This window comes from Chrysemys picta, chromosome 4 (assembly GCF_011386835.1).
Source record: "Chrysemys picta bellii isolate R12L10 chromosome 4, ASM1138683v2, whole genome shotgun sequence".
Classification (NCBI taxonomy): domain Eukaryota; kingdom Metazoa; phylum Chordata; order Testudines; family Emydidae; genus Chrysemys; species Chrysemys picta.
The window spans coordinates 126,603,239-126,626,254 of NC_088794.1; the positions used below are offsets into that span (position 1 = coordinate 126,603,239).

The window sequence follows — 23,016 nt, forward strand, 5'->3', positions numbered from 1 at the left end:
GGGAAAATTAAAGGGCCCAGGGCTCCGGCCGCCACGGAGCTCTGGGCCCTTTAAATTCCCACCGCAGCTCCGGCAGCCGGGGAGCCCCGAGCCCTTTAAATCCCGGCCCCAGCCCAGCTTCCAGCAGGATTTAAAGGGCTCTGGGCTCCCCGCAGTGGCGGGGCGTTTTGAGCCCTTTAAAACCCGGCCCCAGCCCAGCCGCTGGAGCTGCGGGTGGGATTTAAAGGGCCGGGAGCTCCCGCGGCTGCGGGGAGCCCCAAGCCCTTTAAATCCCTGCCGCGGAAGCCGGTGCGATCCAGCACGGTGTACTGGCTCTTGCGGGTACACCATACCAGACCGTACTTTCACCTCTGCTCTCTCCCCAAAAAAACGAATGGAAGAGAGATGATACTCACACACCTTGACTAGCCTGCCCATCTCTCCCTTGTCCTGAACTGAGGGAGATTTGAGGGCACAGAGAGGTTGGAGTGAGGAACTGAGAAGTAGAATGGAAAGCTGGGGGTCTGGCTGGGAGCTGAAGTGTGGGAAATTATCCATAGTGGGATGAGGATGGGGCTGCAAGGAAGCAGAGGCCTCCACTGCTTGGGGGAGGGGAGCCAGAGCCCTACAGAAATGATAAAACCAATGCACTAAAGAATGAAGGGCCCAGGGCTGTTAGACTGGGGCTCCTCTAGCTGCGGGGGGGAGGGTGGGGGGGCGGGCTTGGGTGGAAGGGGAAAGGCCCCGAAAGGTGCGGGGTTCACACGCCGCCTATGTCCAGGGGCCCTGCATTTGTACATTATCAGCACTCAGGAGATAGGGGTATCAGGAAGGTTCTGTAGTCAGGTCCAGAACAAAACTCGTGTGTGTGTGTGTGTGAGAAACAGCCGCTGCAAGCCTGGGGGAAGGGGGGGGGGGGGGAAGCGTCTGTTGCAAAACCTCAGCTCTAAAGAGTATGGGGCGCTTTAATTTCCCAGTATTCTCAGAGCCCCAGTTTAGGGGCTGAGCAGCGCTTCCCCTTTAAGAGGCTGTTCCCTGTGAATGGAATCGCTCCTCCTCGCTGGCAGAGCTCACTGTGCAATTCACCAGGACCCCCATTCACGCCTCCTTCTCCGTTCTCCCTCCGCCCCTCACGTCGGCGGCAGCAGCTGTCGGGGCGCGTTTGGCTCCCAGCTGCAGGCCAGGCCTCCGGAGGGTTGCTCGGGGCTAGATTTGCCGTCGCAAGAATGGTAGCGGCAGAGGGGTGGGAGGGACGCAGCTCGGCCAGCCACTCGCGCCTGGGCAGCAGGGAGGGACCATCGCTCATCGCGGGCTGAGGGGGAGAGAAGAACCCCAAGGCCACCGACATTGGGGCGAAACATTTCCACCCGGACAACATCATGTCCACCAAAGCGGAGCAGTGTAAGTAGCGGCCCCTTCGCTGGGAAACGAGGGAGCAGCCAGGGCGGGGGAGGTTTGCTGTGTGTGTCCGGGTGCGGCGGAGGAGGGGCGCTGCACTGTCCATGGTCCTGGTCACAGGGACTAGGGTGACCACATCATAGAACTGAAATATCGGGACGGGGGGGGCGGTGGAACAAAAAAAACCCAAAAAACAAACAAAAAAAAAAAAACCAAAAGCCGTTTCGCAGGGGCCGGGGGAATTAGCAGGCACCGGCCGCGCAGCGGCTGCTACCCTCCCCGCGGCCCCGGGCACATGCGGCGCGTCCTGTCCCGCTGCCCCGCCGGGAAGGAGCCGCTGGAGCGCAGCCGAGCGGGAGAGGCGCGGGGCTCCGGACCTCGGCAGCGGCGTGGGAGAGCGGCTCGGGGCCGCGCGAGCGGGCTAGCGTCCCCGCCAGCATGTTCCGCCGGCCGCCGCAGGCCAGGTAAGGAGCCTGGGCCTGGCTCCTCCCTTGTCCTGGCTCCTCAGCTGAGCGGCATTCCTCCTCCCTCCCAGGCTTGCAGCTGTAATGGCGGCGTAAGCCTGGAGGGAGGGACGGAGGGGGGGGGGGGGTGCGGCTTCCAGTTCCTGGAGCTGGTGAGTGCGAGCTCCGCACCGGGCTGGCAAGGGGGCTGCTCCCCCAGGAGGGAGACGGGGGGCTCAGACGAGGAGCCAGGACGAGGGAGCAGGGGGGACTTGGCTCCTTACCTGAGCTGCGGCGGCCGGTACACCGGCGGGATATGCTGGCGCGGGGACGCTACCCCCCTAGAGGGGTAAGGAGCCAGCCGGGGTCCCTCTCGAGCCGATAAACTTTATATGGCCCGCTCGCGCGGCCCCGAGCCGCTCTCCCCCGCCACTGCCGGTGTCCGGAGCCCCGGGACTTCTGGTCACGTGAACCGGGGCGGATGGCAGGTGGAGGAGGGCGTGTCAGGGGGATCTATTACACTGCGCCTTGCAATTTGTCAGCTGCCTGTCACTGTGCTCTGAGCTGTGTTGGGGTGTCTAGCCGTCTCTGCGGTGCGATTTATTTCACACAGCTGCTGAGAAACCCTGTCAAGGGTGCCCAGTTTGTGCTCTGCATGATATCGGACTTAAAAACCGGAGGCTTTTCTGCCTTCCTCCAAGACAGGAGGAAGGAGGATAGAAGGGAAGCCAGGCCCTGGTTCTGGTTCAGGCCTGGTTTTAGGTGTTTGATCAGTCTCCCTTGCTGTAAATGGCAGCTGTGGGTTAAAGCTTCCCAGCCTTTGTTCAATGTTGTTGTACATCATTTTCAGTGCCTGTTCTCTTCTCTGTGAAGTCTTGCACTTGGTGATTTTTCAATACCTGTACTGATACAAACTGTTTTTGTTGCTTTTAATAGCCCTTAAACGTTTCACCTATTGCTTTGCATGTTTCCAATGAGATAATATTTACATGCTCTGTTAATAGGAAAGCAACACAATTATGTGTTGGGGCGGGAAGGGGAGGAAGTGATTGATTGGCTCGGTTTGGCTTGTGGATTTAGTGATTAAATACAGAGCCTAACACTTCTTGGTCACTAGCCCTGATCAGTAGTGACCCAAAGTGAGCTGACAGCTTCATTGGTTTGTATGAATTGAAGTGAGAGTTTAGCTTAGGTCCTAGTGTCTGTGTCAAAAAGTCACCCAACTAATTGATCCAAGAGTCTCAGCAGGGAGCCCACAGATTGAACTAACATAGAACGTGATCTGCCCCTCATAGTCTTAGAAGTGTTCTACCCATGAAGAAGCTCATTGATGGAGTAGGGAAGCTGGCCTGCTGCTCTGGCTCACGTCATACATCTTCTGTGAATATACAGAAGTCATCATTCTCTTGCCTTATCTACTCTATTGTTTCAAACTATTCCCCATTCCTGGTGTTTGTTAGCAGCAGAGCTCCATTTACTTATACCCCTAGAGTGGCTGCTAGTAGCCACTGACATTTTAACTGCCATGTTTTCTAGATCTACTCTGTCAGCAAAGTCAGATGATGGTGATTAGAATGCAAGCAGCTGGCCCACATCAGCACTCTCACTATTGTTAATAACTGGCATATTTGCTAATGCAATAGGGGGAAATTTTAAGAAAAATGCCCCTGTAGACCAGCACTGAATCCATATAACCTTTTCTCCTGATGCACTATCTTAATGATGTGTTGGGATTGCTCTGTGATCAAGGGCTTAGAGTACTTTTGGCTCAGCTGGAATCATTTCATCCGACATTCTGGATGATGAAATTCACTTCTCTCTTTGGTCCATGTCTATCGATCTTCAGGTTATAGTGCAGAGCCTTTGTGTTTTTACAGGCTTTTGCCTGATTAGGACAAAGGGACATCTTTTTTTTAAAACTTTTGGGGTTAATCTCTAAGTTATAGTAGCTGATATTTTTGTCTTTTAAGTGTTGTGCTGATGGCCTAGATGCATGCTTTATGGAGGGTGCATTTTTATAAATCAAGGGATGGTGTCCCTAGCCTCTGTTTGCCAGAAGTTGGGAATGGGCGACGGGATGGATCACTTGATGATTACCTGTTCTATTCATTCCCTCTGGGGCACCTGGCATTGGCCACTGTCAGAAGGCAGGATGCTGGGCTAGATGGACTTTTGGTCTGACCCAATATGGCCATTCTTATAGTCTTAAAAATGAAAGAAAATTCTGTACTCCCTCTGTGTACGATGCAATGTTCTGCTCTCACCCATTGTGCTACTTTTTTCTCTGTCTCTCACATTTTCTGAACCTGCTCCCCCTTCTCGTGCTACTCTGTATCTTACCTCTGATTATTTCACATTGATATATGGAACAGTTCCTTCTGCTTCAGCCATCCTGTCCATCAGCACCATTTTTGATGTTTTCCCTTTCTGTAATGAGCCTTCATGTTCCCTCATCCCTAATATTCTTGGCCTGTTCTACTTTGAGCTTCTTTCACTCACTTTGCTGGCAGCTATTTACTGTTTCTCCCCCTTGTGCTGCTCTGGAGCCCTCACACTGGCATTGCCTTCTCCCTGTTCCTTTTAGTTTTTAAGGACTCACCCCCTTTTTTTACAGTTTTGGTGTGTACATTGGTTTTAAATGGGATTCACTTGTGGACCCAGCTCATGGATTTCTCCTCTGTTCCGGTCCTGAAGCTGGCTTTCTCCTCCTCATGATGTTTCAGGTTGGGGATCCAGAAATTCCTAACCCACTGAACTTCTGTTTTATAATATGTTTATCAAGGCTCCTCCCTTGCCTAGTTCTTTATCACATTGTAAAGTGTGTTTATTTGCTCTTTGCATAATACCAATTCTCTTTCACCTGCACTTTTTGACAAATGGTGATGATTTCCAACAAGAATTACACTGGCTTATGCACCACTACCAGGCTATCCCTCAAGCCTCAACTGATGCTGCCACTGCTACTGTCCTGCTTGACTGACAGGCAAGAAGCAGATTGTCTCAGGTAGGCGTAACAAGCAATGATGAGTCCAGAATTTGCCATGAAACAACAGAAAAAACTAAAGTGAAAGAATACACTGACCAGATCAGAAGAGTAAAAATTCAATTCTAATCATTGGTGGTGTGGAACTCCGCAGGAATACATGACCAAGTAACAGTTTGTCTCCTACGGCTCTGAGCAATACCAGGGCATCCTAACAAAAGGTATAATGGTGACAGCCAACAGAGGGTCACAGGAGGTCACCTGCCATGCTACTCTTCTTTATCCGCTACATGGGTCTCCTTCTGAGCACATTCTGAAAAGTAAAGTCAATGATTAGGCCTAACATCACAGCACTCCAATGGAGCTGAGCTATTGCACAGAATAGCACCCACTGACAGCAAACAACCTGGAGACCACCTGTAAGAGGTTCATGCTGGGGTTCAACCCTCCTGGGCAGGAGGGGAGCCACACCAACTCACCACTGATGGAACAACAACCAGTTAGTTCAGGGGCTCAAGCCCTTGGGTCCAGGGGCTGAGCGACAATGCAACGAGTAATTCGGAGGCCCAGGCCCTGGATCAGGGCGGGGCACAAACAGTCACAGCTCAGGCCCTCAGGCAGGGGCTGAGCAAGCAAACAGTTAAAGGGGCTCAGGCCCTTCCGTGCAACAGTACAACAATTTAAGGAGCTCAGGCCCTTTGGTGCAGGGGCTGAGTAACAGTACAACAGTTTAAGGGCTCAGGCCCTCAGGCAGGGGCTGAGCAAACAAGCAGTTAGTTCAGGGCTCAGGCCCTCTGGTGCAGGGGCTGAGCAAACAAACAGCTAGGGTAGGCCCAGGGCCCTATACCTGAGCATTGGGTGACGGGGAAGCCTGCCACCTGAGAGCGGGATGGCAGGGGTGGACGCAGGCCCACCCACTCCACTGCGTCCCAGCCCGGGGCCCTAGCAGCGGCTATCACCACTGCTGGTCAGTGGGGTATCCTGCCGGCAACACACTGACGTCGGCTCACATGCGTCTGCAGCCTGACTGGGGTCAGCTACCCCCAGGCTACTTCCTGGTTTCCCCTCACGGCCTACCTTGTTGGTGCTGCCGGGTCCGGGCCAGTCCACCAGCATCGGTTCCTCTCGCCCGGGGCTTGGGGGCAGGTCCGGCAGCTCCTCGGGGAAGTCCGGCCACTGGGGCTCCGGCGGCTCCTCTGGGTAACAACAGGGGCGGAGGGGCTCTGGAGGCTCCTCGCCTTCGTAGTTGGCGCGGGGCACGTCCGACGGCTCCTCCCAATACAGGGTGTGGGGGGCTCCGGCGGCTCCTACTTGTAGTGGGCTCGGGGGAGCTCCCGGTCAGTTAGGGCAACGGTCTCGGGTCTCCCGGCGGCACATCCGCTCCATGCGGCGGCTGGGTCCTGACTGAGCTCCAGTAGCAGGCCTTTATACTTCCTGTCCCGCCCCTTGACTTCCGGGGGGTGGGAACAGGCGGCGGTGACTCCGCCCACTCGGGTGCCTGCAAGGGTGCTCCCTCTGCTGGGCAGGAGGGGAGCCACACCGACCCACCACACCACCCATTAATTCCCTTTTCCTCCAGTAATAAAAACTGGCATCTGCTCATGGTAAGTAATGTTCTGGGAATGCCAACTACCCTCCATTTTCCTGTCCAGGACTTTGAAACAAACAAGGAAACCATCTCCAAAGAATCCAACCCAGCTTTTACACTTGTGTCAAAGAGGAATTTGGGAGTTTAGATGCACATGCAGCGTGGAGATAGACATTGAAGCTAGCAGATATTTACGTCAACATTTTAAAACATGGATAGCTAAAGCAAGGCTCCTAAATCCATATTTAGACATAGCAGTACAAGTGGCCTGATTTTCTAAAGTGCTGAACACCTGCACTTCCTATTGAAGATAATAGGATTTATGGATGCTCAAGACTTTTGAAAATCAGTTACTTATAATCCAATGCCTGCACTGGATTTAGGAGCCTATCTTTAGGTAAAAAAGATTTGCAATATGATTTAATGCTTTCATTCAAAAAAGCTCTCATTAACCTGGGACATAACAATTACATTTCTATGGGAGGTGTAGTCTGATACCAAAAGCAACGTGAAGTGACTCATTTTAGAAACAAAATTATTATCTAGCTATTGTGTTTATGAATGTTCTTTTATGTTGATTGATTTCATTTGGGGCACTAACCCGCTTAATAGAAATAAACAGGTTTCCTACTTTGCACAAAACAGCACTCCTGACATGCTTTTCCCCTCTCTTGAAAACAAGTGGCTGTAGAGATGAAGGAGGCTCTTTAAAATATAGCTTGACTAATATCTCTGGCATCGGTTTTCCTATTTCAGTTATGGACATCTGACTGCGTAGCATGGCACCTGCAATGAACTATAAATCCAGCTGTGAGTTGTTCTTTGGTTGGGAAATCTGATTTGTGACCTGATTATTTTACAAATCTACTAGGCTTCATATCCTTTACACCAGGGAGACTGGCATCACAAACAACGTTTAGTAAATAGAAAAGGCTCTTTCCTAATCTAAGCCATGTATTTATACTGTATGACTCTCATTACTGTGGAATCTGAGCACCTACACAAAGGATGTTCTATAGTCTAGTTGTCTAATGAGATTTTAGGAACAGGGATCCATATTCTTACATATTTGTAAAGGGCCATTTACATCTATAAGGCTGTATCAGTAAACAGTAATAATATACATTATACTCAGGGAGAATACATGGTGTACTAGAAAAGCTTTTTCCATTTAAATCTGAGATACCTGTTTTGCTCACAAGTGGAGAACCCAAATGCACCAGTCCTGCTAACCAGAATGTCATAGATATTGTGGTGGAGGGAAAGAAAGCCTTCCTTGCCTTGCATAATCACTGAATAAGATTTAACATGTTTATTCTGTAGTCATTCAGAACTCAGAACGTGATTTTTGCTACTGGATTCTTTAGCCTTCTATTTTATTGGTTCTACCCATCTGTATATTATTGTATTGAGTCCACTAAATGGATAGTTGAGGACAAAATATGACTAGTATGACCCACAAGGCCATCAATACCCAGTTGGATGCACAAATGTAGCTTGTTTATGCAAAACCTTGCTAGTGCAAAAATACAAACATGAATAATTGCACACTGGAAAAAAGGAGACTTTGAGTGGACTTTTTTTTTTAAATTATTAAAATTATCAATAAAATTAGAGATACAGCCTCCACCTAAGCTCCCCTTTAGGCATACACAATTTTGTGCAGAGGTCCTGGGGGGAAAAAAATATGATCATGTAATTAAAATCTGTATCATAATGCATACATCCAACAGAGCTGAATTCAGGTTGCATAGGCAAGCTTAATTCTGGCATTTCCTAACTTTTGAGTGCTTGACTTTGCAACCTGAATATTTTTACCATAGTTTTTGTATTTAATAAATACATAGGATAGTTAATTGGGGGAGTTGATCAAAGCAAAATATATACAGCAAATGTGTTCAAGAGATACCTACATTTAGCTGTAGTCTGGCATGTTATGATGGATGGTCTTACCTTGTTCCTAAATTGTTTTATATATCTATAGGGCAGTATTTCTTGGATACACTTTATTTTGTTTTCAAAGAATGTACAAAGTCCTGTGTCTCTGAGCGCAGAAGGAAACAAACAGCTTCTTTTGCTCACAGCACCAAGAGCACTCTTTTCAGCCTGAGCTTGTGACCCAAAAACCTTTCCCTAGATTTCTTCCATGGTTAGCCACATGCCTTCAGCTGCTGCTGCAGGTGATCTCTCACTCTATTCTTGGCTGACCTTAGTTTCTGTGTGATCTCTCTTCCCTTGTACTCACACACCTACCCAAAACAATACTCAGACAGGAGCTCCCCGGGTTCACACACACCCTTTTGTCTTAGGTGGGGTTTATGCATATAGTTATAGGTCACATCTACCAATCTCAAAGAGGTTTGAACTCAATCCATGACAAGGTTTCACCCAGCTCATAACATTATAAATGAGGCTTGAGATCCATGAATGGAAAAAACGAGACAGGCACTAAGTGTTTGTTTGATCTGTTAGCACAGAGTAGGACTAAAACAGATTTAAAAATATTATATACAATTTTTCCTTTTTCTTCCCTCCTTCATCAAAGTATTCAATTTATTCAGCCACTATAAAGATTGGAAAGACTTGTCTCTTAGGTTTAGCTCACTGCATGGATTTTAACACTACAGTAGGGGTAGAAAACTGATATGGTGTCTTAACCTGAACTAAGCTAAATGAAAGTCTCTCTGTTTTTGTTTTTTTATCCAGTTGCTTCCAAGATCCGCTACCTACAGGAATACCATAACCGCGTTCTTCACAACATTTACCCTGTGCCCTCTGGAACTGACATTGCAAACACTCTGAAATACTTTTCTCAGACTTTATTGAGGTAAGTTTTAAATTATGCTCTTCAAGAGAAAAAATGTTAGGGGATATGTATTGATTTCTTCTTGGTTAATGGATCTTATGGATCAATGCTCAACCAGAAGGAGTCAGAGCTCAATATAATTAAAAGTATGGTATAAATTAATTACAGCAGTGGCTGTTGCCCAATTTGCTCAGTTGAGCTGCTTATTGAGTGGCTGATTCTAAAACAAAACCTGGTTTGCTTGGCCCTACTATAGGTTAGTGGAGTGCACACGTGTGCTTGAAGTAAAGAAGAGAGAAGGTTGCTATAAAATTTCACAAGTTTGACTGTGACCTCTCTGAGAATCCTAAAACTGTAGAATCCTACCGAGATGAGACTGAGCAGCAAAACTAGAAGCTGAGCTGTCCATAATTCAGTGGGCTTTCAGATCTGGATTTTGGTTCAGCCTATTATAGCAATGGGCATAGGCACAAAGTTTGGATCCAGATCTGGATCTGAATGACATTAACGGTTCAGAGTTGCTCTGATCTAGTGATTTGGTTTAGTCCACTCTCGTTGCAATATAAAAACCAATAAGTACGAAGTATGATTAGAGAATAGGTTTAGATAGGTGATATGACCTTTCAACTTGTTAAAGAGAGCTGTTATAGGTTTGGGACTTCATTAGGAACATTACTTATATTCCAGTTTTCCCACAGTATAATGGATTCATTGACCTGAATTTTCAAAGTGGCCTTCAGATGGCCTTTGATATTGCAGATATAATTTTTGTATGCCTACATTTTTGTGGCTTATTTTTTCATATGCAGATAGTTTTGAGTTGACAGTGCATTTTTGTGTATAACTACCTGATTTGCACCTACAAAAATATTTACGCTTAGAAAATTGCACCCATACTTTCAGAGGCTGCTTTGGAAGTTAGGCCATTTGTATTGTCTTAGAGAGAAGAAACATTCTCTCTTGCTCTAAAATATGTTAACAAGCAAGTATTAAAATTGAATGAAAAACTCATTGAGAGCCCACATTCAGAGACCATGGAATTCAGAAACACTCTGTTCTATGTTAACGGGAAAAATACGTATGTAGAAATACACATTACCCACAGAATCCCTTTTTGGCTGCAAACTCTCAGGAGCTGTGTTTATACTTCACATTCCCAGATTTCATGAATAAAATCATTTAACCATCATGAAATTTTTAGCTCACTGAATATTTTAGGGTGCTGAACACACCTGTGTTAACTTAAAGGGCTCTTTCAGGTCCAACAAATGGAATGATGTTCAATTAATATGTTACATTAATAGCTGAAAAATCTTTATAGGGATATTGAGAGTAGCTAGGAAATGTGGTTCTTATTCCATGTCTGTGTATTTTTAATTGGCTAATCAAATAATGAAAACATTTGAAAATCAGGCAAACACTGCACACAAGACTCTGTGTGCAGCAAAACAGCCTCAGCATAAGTTGAGTGGGCCTCCCAAGCTATTCAGCCATGCAAATGGCATGTACTCTCCCTCTCACCTCTCATTAGTGACTTGCTCAAAGGTATACACTAGGATAATCCCCATTTGGGTGGAACTCCATCAGTGGCAGCACCGTTGGAATTTGCAGAATAGAAAAGGTGCAAACATTTTATCACTGTGTCACCTAACTCTGCACAGAGCAGTACATTGCATAGTGTATTCTTGGTGAGAAATTCTTCACACCTTATGAGCATTCAAGTTGCTGGACTAAGTGAAGCAGATAGTTTTATAGGTTACAAAAGCAGAATTTAGAGGTCTGCACAACTCCCTTTTCTGTGTGGCTGTTTTAAATCTGCAGAATTGTTAATTCCATATGAAGGGAGCAATTCCATTTAACTTCTTTATTTCATGCTAGAGGTTGGACTGAACCAAAACCCTGGTACTGATTACCCTGAACTTGATAAGGTTTGAGGTGGTACTCACAATGTATATTCAGATCTGGATATAATTTCAGAGATGACCTCTTTCTTTATAATGGGCAAATCAAAATGCTGAATCTGAATATCCCCCAAATTAGGGAGAGGCCATTAGAAATCCAGCCCTGGATCCAGACCTGAATTTCATATAGGCCATTGCCTGTATCCTTAAAATAGGCCAGATCAAATCTCTAATCCAGACCTCCTTTAACTTTGGAGTGTTTGAAATCTGGTTCTGGACCTGGGTGCTGTGGCTGAGCCCACCACAACTTCATACACATGTTCACACCAAGACAGGGATTAGACAAAACACCTTACTCTACACTAAGTGTGGCAAGTGGAAAGAAGGAAACTCCTGTCCAGTGCACGCAATTCCCCTTTCAGGGACCTTAAGAAGGCTTATCCTAAACAAACATCTCAATACCCTGGCTTGCTCAAGATTTTGTTCAAGAGTTTCCCTGAATGGCTTGCATCCCAAGTCTTCTTTCTGCCTCTCACACTATGAGTGTGTCCACACTCATTATTGCACAACGGAGTATAAAACACAGTCAAATATACCCCATTCAGTTGTTAGCGTACTAGGCCTTAGCAGGTGTAGCTTTTGCGACTTGTTGTACCTTGACAATACAGTTACTTTTCTGAGTTATAAACATATTGACTTAGTTCTTCCGAGTGGGGCAGTCCCACTGTTTTGGGTCAAAGTCATATCTGGTGTAATACCAGTAGCTTCAATTTAGTTGCAATAGGGATTAACTTGGTCCTTTGGTTTATATACGTTCAACTATGTAACAGGCTCAGGGGTGGGGGCGGGAAGAAGTGGCTATGGTTGAAAAAAGTGAGGTATTTACTTTTTATGAATAAACATCACATAAAATCACCATACACAATGCATAACATATTGATTCATTTAGCTCCTTCTCAATTTTCTCTTTGGGCAGAAGCATTTCTTTACATTACAGCATGAATTTAAGTTTCATGCATTACTCATTTCCAACCTTTCCTCCCTCACTTGAGGATTGACCTAGAACATAATAAACTTCTTATAGAACATCCGCTTTTTTCTTGTTTTCTTAGAAAAAACTCCTCTGTGGATTTCTTAACTATAGACAAAATTCTTTATTTAATGAACAGTTATTAATGCACAAGATATTTTTACTGCTTTCTCGTGTGTGGAGAGATGCAATTTCTCTGACACCATTTCTCAAAGAAACACCTCGGGAAGGTAGTAATTTGGAGACTGGCCTATGTTGCAGCAAGGGAGCCCAAACTTTGACCAATTAAGAGATGCATTGGCAACTCATTTGCATATAGTGGGACAGATTCAGTATGGACGTGGCCTGCAGATACTACAGGTCCCAGTGTACAGTGCTCCATATTGAGTAGAAAAGGGAACGCGCTACAGTGGCCAGATCTGAATCTGCAGCCAAACTTTCTCAAAGTTCAGGATTGTTATTGGATCTGGAGTTTTGACTGGTCGCATTATAGAACTTGGGGTCAGCTGCATATCCAGATCCAGAGATCCTCTGAGTTTGGGAGTGGTAGGAACTGGGGCTTTGGTAGGGGCACATCCCTAATATCTGAATTGAATAGAAGGCCTCCATGATCAAGATGGAGTATTGTATGCTGGGACCTGTAGTCTCCATGGGTCCCACTTTCATATTAAGGAGGAGGGAGGCCCTGAGATGAATGTTAGCCATCACTGCCTTACACTTTCCAAAACAAGGATTTATTAATGCTGTAATGTCCCTCCTGGAAGTATTGCTCCCAGGGGGCAGCACTTCTGGGGAGTGATGTGTTGGCAAGGAACTGGATTTGTTGGGTAACTGGGTAGCATCTGTTCACAGAGAGGGGTTGAATGTAATTTAAACCTCCACATCTCAAATCAGAAGCTGCAAAATGTATCGTATGAAAGTCAAGCAAATAAAAAAAAGCGAATCCAAAAAAGAGGAATCAGCACTCCGATAATTCACTTTTAAAATCCTAATAGATCTTGGTTGGTTTAGTGATATGATTTCATAAAAACTGTCAGAACAGTCTTATTACCACTTTTCTTAGACTGGACATTGGGTAACAGAAACCAAAATAATTTACAGGCATACAAGGCACAATAAGAAAAAACCCCCAAAACACTATGCAGTAACTTTTCTTAGGGTAGATTATATTGTATCTATATAACATCTGCATACTTGAGAGATCAGGCATGCCTGACTCTAGCCATCTTTGCTCAGAGATATACTTGTAAAAATTGTAATAAAATTTATATGGCAAATAAATCAGGCCCTCTCTTGCAAACACATAAGCATGTGTGAAGCTTTCTCATGTGAGTTGTCATACTGACTTCTATGAGACAACATGTGAGTAAAGTTACATGTGTGTTTAAGTGTTTGCAAGATTGGGGCCTGAATTCTGTGTAGGGTGGGTGGAATTTTCAAAAGCGCTTACCATTGACCTAAGTCTGCTCTACTGAAGTCCATGGATGTTTCAGTGCCCCACCTATACTTTACTAGTTTTAACACTGACTTCAATGGGAGTAGAGGTACGCCAACACTGGCCACTTTTGGAAGCTCACCCTACAGGTACAGTACATGTAAAACAAGTTGGTCTATGGTTTAATATATTAAAATAGTATATGATACTTTTATAGGAACATGAAAAAGTTTATTAGATAACCCTGTAATGCATATTCATTTTCTGTTAGGCTAGCCAAAATATAGCTTTGTTGCTTAAGCAGCAATTTATTCTATTTTAAAAATTATTAATCATTTCAGAACAATTGGACTAACATGTTTATAACAATTTTAAAAAGACATAGCAAGCTGGTTGATTTTTAGCCTCTATTTTGATGCCCACTAATTTTAATTTTAATTTTTGAAATTATCTTTCCTTTAGTTTGTAGTGAGTTATGTTGAATAATAACGTAAGTACGTAGCAGCAGGAATGTATGATAACACACTGTCTGATGTGCAGTTCTATAACTGGTATTGCTTGCTTAGCCCTTAGATTTGGAAGAAACTATTTAACAAAAGAGTGTTTGTATTCATAAAATAAAATGTTTCCTCCCCAAACATGGGCAAAATTAAAAACACACATAAACAACCATTATCATTAGCTCACAAACATATGCTAAAGATCATCTACTATATATTATTTTATAGCTTCTCCAAATGTAGTTTAGTTAACATTTTAGAAATATTATATTATTTCTAAATCCATGTGCCTGTTTAAACTTCATTATCTCAAATGATACTGACGGAATGTCATGAAACAGTATCATAAAATACATACAGACATTATTTTAATGCGATAAACATGTGATTTTTAAGACTATCTTAACAAACCCACATGTTTATTCTTTGCTAAAACATGTTTCTCAAAGTGCCACACCTATATTTTACAAGTTTTCACTCCCTTGGTTCAAACAATCTTACTGAAAATGTATTTCCCCCAAATCTTCTCAGAAGCAAATTCTCCAGCTATTTGAACACAGCTATTCTTTGCATAGCGAGCAGCTCAAGTCCCAAATTTTGCTTAACTGTGAAACATGGGTATGGCACTGAAACATGCATTTTTATATTTTTGCTCCTTATGAACCAGATAACACATGAGATGCAATGGAAATTTTTACAAACAGCAATTTTTAATTTTACTATCTTGAAGCATGGAAGTGAATGGTTGCTAGATTTGCCAACACACTGGTATTGGTAGAAATTGCATCTTATGTGGGGTGTATCTGGTGTTTTATTATTTGTTTTATAGTGTCATTTCAATGTAATGTGCTGTTCTTTGTGTCTTTGTTGTCTCTTTTTTTTCTTTGTCCCCCCAACAGCATTTTGTCCCGCACAGGGAAGAAGGAGAATCAAGATGCCTCCAATTTGACAGTGCCCATGACCATGTGTCTTTTTCCTGTGCCATTCCCACTCACCCCATCTCTAAGACCACAGGTCAGTTCCATCAACCCTACTGTTACTCGCTCCCTCCTTTACAGCGTCCTGCGAGATGCTCCATCTGAACGCGGCCAGCAAAGTCGTGATGCTCAGTTATCAGACTACCCATCATTGGACTATCAAGGACTTTACGTGACATTGGTGACTCTGCTGGATCTAGTTCCTTTGCTACAGCATGGTCAGCATGGTAAGCAGGCCTTTGAATCCTTACCGTACACGTAGATCCAGTGCTTTGAATCCATGTGTGGTATGTAAGGCCTGGTCAATGCTACACAGTTACGTTGACGTAAGCTGCCTTGTGTCAACCTAGCTGTGGAAGTGTCTACACGTAAATTTGGCTCCTGCCAACATAAGTGCCTCTCTACGCCGATTTAGTAACACCACCTCCCTGAGTGGCATAGAGTCACGATCAATGTAATTCGGTTAACGCAGTGTCAGTGTAGATGCTGCATTGCTTAAATTGACTGTTATTGGCTTTCAGGGACAATGCCACAATGCCCTACACTGACAATTCAATCGATACAAGCGCTCCTGATAAGGAGGTGAACTGCCAACACAAGGACCCAAGTATGCGTGCACACAAGCGATTTAATAAGTGTGGTGGCTGTGTGCTGATGTATTTAGGTCAACATATTTTGTAGTGTAGACATGGCCTTAATAAAATAATAGAGATGGGCCTAAACTGATCTAGATTTTCAACGTATTCCAAAAATGGAAGTATTTTTATCTGGCCTTTTCGTTTGACTCCATTGAAGTGTCAGAGCCTATTTGCAACTTGTGGATCTGGCTTTGGGTTTGGATTCTGAAGCCCACTAATGCTCAGGGATGTGCAGATCAGGTCCATCTCTGAGTAAAATGTAAAGTAGATTGTTAAAATACAGTTAAGAACTTTTATCAAATATAATAGAGCAGTGGTTCCCAAACTTGTTCCGCCGCTTGTGCACGGAAAGCCCCTGGTGGGCCGGGCTGGTTTGTGTACCTGCTGCGTCCGCAGGTTCGGCCAGTGGTGGCTCCCAGTGGCCGCGGTTCGCTGCTCCAGGCCAATGGGAGCTGCTGGAAGCGGCATGGGCCAAGGGACGTACTGGCCGCTGTTTCCAGCAGCTCCCATTGGCCTGGAGCAGCAAACCGCGGCCACTGGGAGCCGCGATTGGCCGAACCTGCGGACGCGGCAGATACACAAACCGGCCCAGCCCAGCCCGCCGTAGCTTTCCCTGCACAAGCTGCAGAACAAGTTTGGTAACCACTGTAATAGAGACTGGTTTAAAATGTCACTGGGTAAAAAGAAAGGATTGTAAGTCTGAATATACAGAAATAGGGGGTTTTGCACAGTGCTTTGAATCATCTCATCACAAAATGTATTAGATTTTGATCACATGTTGCTATTTATATTGTTCTTAGTCAACTCCTCTAGTATGCAATTTTGTAGACTATGGTTATCTTTCCTGAAAGCCTGGGGCCCAGTTCTCCCCATCTCAGGAGACCAGTATCTATCTTGATTTCAATGGGTGTCACTTGTACACTGAGGTGGAGAGAACTGTGCTCCAGGCTGTTAAGTTTTGGTAAGTATATGACTTCATTTTGCAGGAAAGATTTCCCTGTTGCTTTCAGAATTCCTTTTGGATAGATAATATATTTTGATTCCAGTATAGATGTAAAAAGAGATGATATGATGTCTGTACGGTGAATTAAAATTTGCAATTAAACTTGTAATTTATTCCTTCCTTCAGCTTAGTAATTTCTTTAATAAAATGTAGTTATCAGAACAACTTAGATCTAGAGCAATGCTGTTGTGCCTTCAGCCAGACCACTTGTATTTTGATCCTGTCAAATTTCACAAGCTAGGCCACGTCTGTACTTACTACTTTTTGTGCAAGATGCTGAGCATTTATTGCAAGAGAGAGGCACTCTGTATCCTGCAGTATGTGGCCCTTGCATGGAGGACCTTTGAGGAACATTAAAATGGAATACATTAATGATTGTTAGAACTTGTAGAGTGCTTTTCAGCCATAGATCTCTAAGCACTTTACAAAGGTAGGTATAAAAATCCCCAGTTTACAGATGGGAAAACAGAGGCACAGGCTGCCTAAGTGACTTGCCCAAGGGCACACAGTGAGTTAGTTGCAGAGCTTGGACTAGAAACCCAGTTGTTTCAGGAGGCGGTTTTTGTGATTCATAGAAACATAGGAATTGCCAGACTGGATCAGACTCAAGGGTACCTCTAGTCCAGTATCCTCTGGCAGTGGCTGGCACCAGATACTTCAGAGGAAGGCAAATGTGGAAGAATCTGCCTCCCTCCTGACAAGTCTGATCCTGATGTCTAAAGATTGGATTAAGCCCCGAAGCACAAGTTTTAATATCCTTTCCACAATTTTTGGTATAATTAATCATGATAACTCTGAATATACTTGATATCCATATAAATATCCAATCTCTTTTTAAATCTTGGTGAGTTATTGGCCTCCATGACTTACTGTGGTAATGAATTCAGCAGTTTAATCACTTGTAGTGTTGAAAATACAGTGACATTCTTCCCTCTGAATCAGCACAGAACTAGTGCCCCCGTCTGGTGTTCTGGAGACACTTTGCTGCTCTTTGAATGAGATTTAAAACATAGGTTCTGATTTCCTGTGGCTATGACAGCTTCTATGGCACTTTGTACAAGAATAGGTCGATTTATATACCAATGTGCTGGCCAAATTCTAACTCTGATAGTGGCATTCTCCCTACCTAAACCCACGCCCCCATCCATGCTCCTGTGATGGTTTCACAGAGTTCATTTTCCCTCTAGACCCGGGGTGGGCAAACTTTTTGGCCTGAGGGCCACATCAGGGTTCCGAAATTGTATGGAGGGCCGGGTAGGGAAGGCTGTGCCTCCCCAAACAGCCTGGCTCCTGCCCCCTATCCGCCCCCTCCCACTTCCCGCCCCCTGACTGCCCCCCAAACCATCCAACCCCCCCCCCCGTTCCTTGTCCCCTGACCGCCACCTCCCGGAACCCCCTGCCCCTAACCGCCCCCCCCAGGGACCCCATCCCATCCCCCCTGTCCCCTGACTGTCCTGACCCCTATCCACACCCCCGCCCCTTGACAAGTCCCTGGGACCCCCTGCCCCTTATCCAACCCCCCCGCTCCCCATCCCCTTACCATGCTGCTTAGAGCACCAGAACTGGCAGCCGCACCGCCTGGCCGGAGCCAGCCATGCCAACGCGCAATCTAGAGCACCGGGGCAAGCTCCCGGCTCTCGCAGCCGCGCTGCTTGGCAGGAGCTCGCAGCCCCGCTGCCCAGAGCGCTGACAGCACAGCGAGCTGCGGGGGAGGGGGAACAGCAGGGGAGAGTTCGGGAGCTCAAGGGCGGGCAGGACAGTCCTGCGGGCTGGATGTGGCCCAAGGCTGTAGTTTGCCCACCTCTGCTCTAAACTGTTGCTATTTGCTGTTAAACAGCTGCCTCCTTCCACCCTAGAAGGAAATTCATTATAATGGTGGGTGAAGTGATTCCTGTGTGTTGTTTAAATATCAACTAAATTTCTAAACAATTTTGGGGAGAAAGGCACAATTTAAGTGTAAGTTATGATAGTTTTGTAAATAGTCCATAAACCAAAAAATACATCTTTTTTTTTTTTTTTTTTAAATATAATGATGCTCTGTTTATTGAATTTTCTTTGACAGATCTTGGACAGTCGATTTTTTACACAACCACATGTTTGCTTCCTTTTCTCAATGATGACATCCTGAGTACTTTGCCTTATACAATGATTTCAACATTAGCCACCTTTCCACCATTTCTGCACAAGGATATTATAGAGTATCTCAGTACCTCTTTTCTGCCTATGGCTATATGTAAGTGGAATTCATTCTAATAATGTTACATTTCAGAAAGTACGTAGGTTTTTGAAATAACATTAGACCATAGTTATCAATGTTTTATTTAGCATGTGGATGTGGTTACATATTAATCTACTTGCTTACTACAAAATATAATTCAATGTGGCTGCTCTTAACAGAGGAAGAAGTTATACAGAATGTCTACTTTTTATGTTGTATTATTCGGTTATTTCTTTTCACTTAAAGGGTGAAATAAAACATCTTAAGGTGATATACTGTACTAATTACACAGAGCGCTTCCAATGGTAGCAATGGGAATCCTGAATACAGAGCAAATGTACAATATGTTCCTGAAAATACAGATGCAACAGCAATATGTATAACATTTGCATCGGGATGCACATGAACAACTACTGTCAATATAACTGATGGACATCCAATAGCAGAATTTGGCTCTATCTATTTATCTTATTGTTTTGCACTGAGTAATTATGGGTGCCAATGGAATCTGTTCTAATTGTAATTGTCAGGAATGAATCTGATAGGTAGTTGATTTTCTGTTTTTCTTTGAAAGGATATTGAATTACTGCATAAAGTTAAAATCCCCGCAAGCTGTGGATCCAAAGCAGTACTGACTAGCTGTGTTTTGAACACTCATCTATGTACCTGATAAAAGCTTGCTGACCTTTCAGTAGCTGCTGTAAATACATCTTTTTTCACATTTCACACATTTGGAGACTGGGGACTATAACAAGAGTCAGTTGCACCATAACCAGCTAAATTCCCCTTTCTTATCAGCCCTATAGACCTTTGTTGTATGCAGTGATGTTGTGTAGTCATGTTGGTCCCAGGATATTAGAGTCCTTTATCTAACAGTATGAACTATTTCTGCATTCAGAGCTCCATTAATGGTACTGGGAGTTTTGCACAGCAAATCTCTACAGAATATGGGAAGAAGCATGGTCTAGTGTCCTAAAGCATAGCACTCTGAGGAGGTCTGTTATCTACTATTCCTGGCTCTCCCACAGATTTGCTGTGAGACCTTGGGCAGGCCACTTACCAGCTCTGTACCTCAGTTTCCCCATTTGTAAAATGGGAATAATAATACTTCCCTATATCATGAGGGTCTTGTGAGGCTTAATTCTATTATGTTTTCTAAAGTTCTTTGATATTGTGGATGGAAGGTCCTATAGAAATACAAATCAATATGCAGTAGTCTCACTGTGGTTTAAAGAATGTTGAACTATCCATTATGCTAATCTGTGAAAAATGCATTCAATGCAGAACTTTCTATAGAGTGCTCCTCCAATCCTGTATTTCCTCAAATCTCTGAAACTATTCTCCAAAACAACCTATTAAGCCTAATTCTCCCTTTAGTTAAATGGATACTAGTCCCCCAGTGGATATTGTACATATGTAACTGAGAGCAGTAGTTAGCCAGTTGCTTTTTTCCTCACACAGCTTTCTCAAATCACTGTATAAATCAATACAACTCTATATTTTGTTTCTAATACCGCATGGTACCTTTTCTCTATAGACTGTATTTTAAATGGTAGGTCAGAACTGCGGGAGAATACGTATTTCGCAATATAAATTATCACAAACAGATCGTGCCATAATAATTTGGGGATTGTTTTGAGTGGCATGTAATTACTGGGCTACCTACGTGGCAGAGAATAGTTCCAGCACAGCAGTAATTAAATCTGAGGTAATTACACTTGTGGCATGTACACTCAGGGGTATCAATTATATTCATGATATGAGTGCTATGATCTATGGGTCTGGCCATCTATAGCACATTGCTGAACTGTTTCACAGCTTCTCTTCCACATAACCCCAGCAACAGGCTCCACTAAGTCTTTGCTTTGTAACTCTGTTTCTGCAATCAATATCAGGAGATGAATGATGGCAGCCCAATAAATACCCTCAATCTTCAGGGCTTTCCCAGGATCCTAGCTGGTGGTGACCACTAGCTCAACATTGATCAGCCCACTAGGAGAGCAGCAGAAGCTCCAGCTAGGGTCTATTAGGTCTTATCCCCTACTATCAGAATCATAGCTCCCATGTTTAAATACTGCTGTTGGTATCAATGTCCTAGTACAGTTATTCCAGCTAGTGAGGAATGGGATTTTTAATCTGAGAATAGTGTTTAAAATCATGCTGCCTAGGGACTAATCTATACTATAGACCAACAACAGCCAGCACGCTATTCCACTCCAGCCCCACCCACATTCCTCAACACCAGTCCTCTCATCAACCCTGTTGCCCCACTCAGTAGCTCCCCTAAGCTTCCCATTGTTTCCCCCAGGACCTAAATCCTAACAGCAAAGGATTGTGGGATATGGTGTGTTGTGGGCTGAATTTTGGCCATTTTGTGGGTTGCAGACTGAAAACATTTCAGAGCCACGGTTCTGGAGCAGGGTTTTACTAGCACAGCTCTCAGACAGAAACCTTGCTATTCAGGGGAACTAGGCTAAAACCCTGGAAGCAAACACCACATCTACAATAGTCTTTCTTTTGCCATCAGAGAGCTTTTGCCCCATCACGGTTGTCTTTTTTTTTTTTTAATACATGCATCCCTATGCATTTTATTTGCGTCAGTCAAAATCTAAACTGGGTGCAGTTGTTTTCTAATTTTTCTTGCTGTACACTAGGAGATATTTTTTCTTCCCTTTAAGTGGGATCTTCAAGGAGAGAAGGAGTGCCTGCACACGTCAATCTATCTGCATCTTCAATGCTAATGATTGCAATGCAGTACACATCAAATCCTGGTATGTATAAATAAATATGCACCATTGTTTGTATCTCTCTCTCTTTGTAAAGGTATGAGTCATGAAATATTACATCAAAGAAAGTGTTTGTTTGAGAACTCAGCTCGCTGGAAGTTCAGACAATTGGAAATGCTCCTCCTCACCATACTGGAATTGCGAAAATGGATTTAAAAATAGTCCTTTTAGTTAAAACTTGGCATTTCTGAGACTGGTATTTGAAGCAGCAGTGTTCCAGACAACTAGGCTTGTCAGGATTCCATTTTAATTTTATTGGTTTATAATTTTGATGGATAATGTTGATTATTTGTAAGTATTTTTTCCTATTTTTATCAAATTAAATTTTCACGGATGTGCAAAATTATGTGTTTTAAGCGTATTTTACCAATTTCTATTGATTTAAAGTTCACAGTTGTGGGTATTGGGGGTCAGAGAACGGGGTCAGGAATCAGACCATAAATATTTAGTGACAGTAGATGTTGAGACTGAAAAAAGCAACAGCTTTATAACCATTAAAACACAAATTGTCAACCTCACATGTCAAAACATATAAAGTACATATTCTTAAATCCAACTCTAATAAGTTCTCAAGCAGTATTTTTCTTACTCTCCCTATCTATAAATTTCGATCATTATCGATGGAAATATTTTTTCATTGGTTTGTGCATGTACGGTGAAATTGAGACTTTAAAGCAGTCCTGCTTATTCTAGCTTAACATCAGAAAATGGAACATTCTAACATCAGTGCTTAGCAATCATTACTAACCACTATCAGTCATAATTAAAGGTCAATAGAATCTGTTTTATTGTCTCATATACTGGACTCCTATACTGCTACAATCACAATTGTTGTCACTTCTTTAGCAAGACAGCAATTGCTGTCTACGGGCTCCAAAATAAACTGTAATTAATTTAATTGTAATTAAAAAGCACCTGAAGGCACCTCTCGAACACTGGCGCAGCCCCAGTGAAATCAGTGAGGTCACACTACTGTCAAGTGAAGACAACATTTGACCCATAGGAATTGACTCTCTTTGCCGTAAACAACTCTCTCCTATTCTATTTATTTATTAAGTGATGTAGATATTGAAATGCACTGGGCTGTCTGTACCATGAGCATGTGAAGAAGTCTCCCACAATACAAACATAATTAACCAAAGCTGAATAAAAGTAGGCCACAACCTAGAAATAAGCTATTTTTAGGACAAATTTTAAATATGAATGAGATTTTTGTATGAAGTATTTTGCTTTTTGACTCCCAGACAGGGCTGCCGAGAGTGGGTTTGGGCCTCAGTGAAAAAATTTTTTGGGGCCCCCCAGCAAGGGCGGACTGGCTAAACAGGGCCAAT

General features: G+C 43.9%; 1 protein-coding gene across 16 annotated transcripts in view; it reads left to right on the forward strand.

Moving 5' to 3' along the window:
• Window positions 1-1,044: 1,044 nt before the first annotated feature.
• The window catches only part of UNC79 (unc-79 homolog, NALCN channel complex subunit), a 144,316-nt gene continuing 122,344 nt past the window's right edge, over window positions 1,045-23,016 (forward strand). For 6 of the 16 annotated variants that reach the window (XM_008165747.3, XM_042858647.2, XM_008165748.4 and 3 more), the window contains exons 1-5: window positions 7,103-7,201; window positions 9,098-9,218; window positions 14,963-15,267; window positions 18,744-18,914; window positions 21,578-21,670. In XM_008165747.3, the coding sequence (XP_008163969.1) occupies window positions 7,171-7,201; window positions 9,098-9,218; window positions 14,963-15,267; window positions 18,744-18,914; window positions 21,578-21,670 (721 nt within the window). In that variant the 5' untranslated portion in view covers window positions 7,103-7,170. Of the gene's footprint in view, window positions 1,381-7,102; window positions 7,202-9,097; window positions 9,219-14,962; window positions 15,268-18,743; window positions 18,915-21,577; window positions 21,671-23,016 lie in introns of those variants that run through there. The other 10 variants (XM_042858643.2, XM_042858644.2, XM_042858646.2 and 7 more) reach the window with 7 other exon arrangements.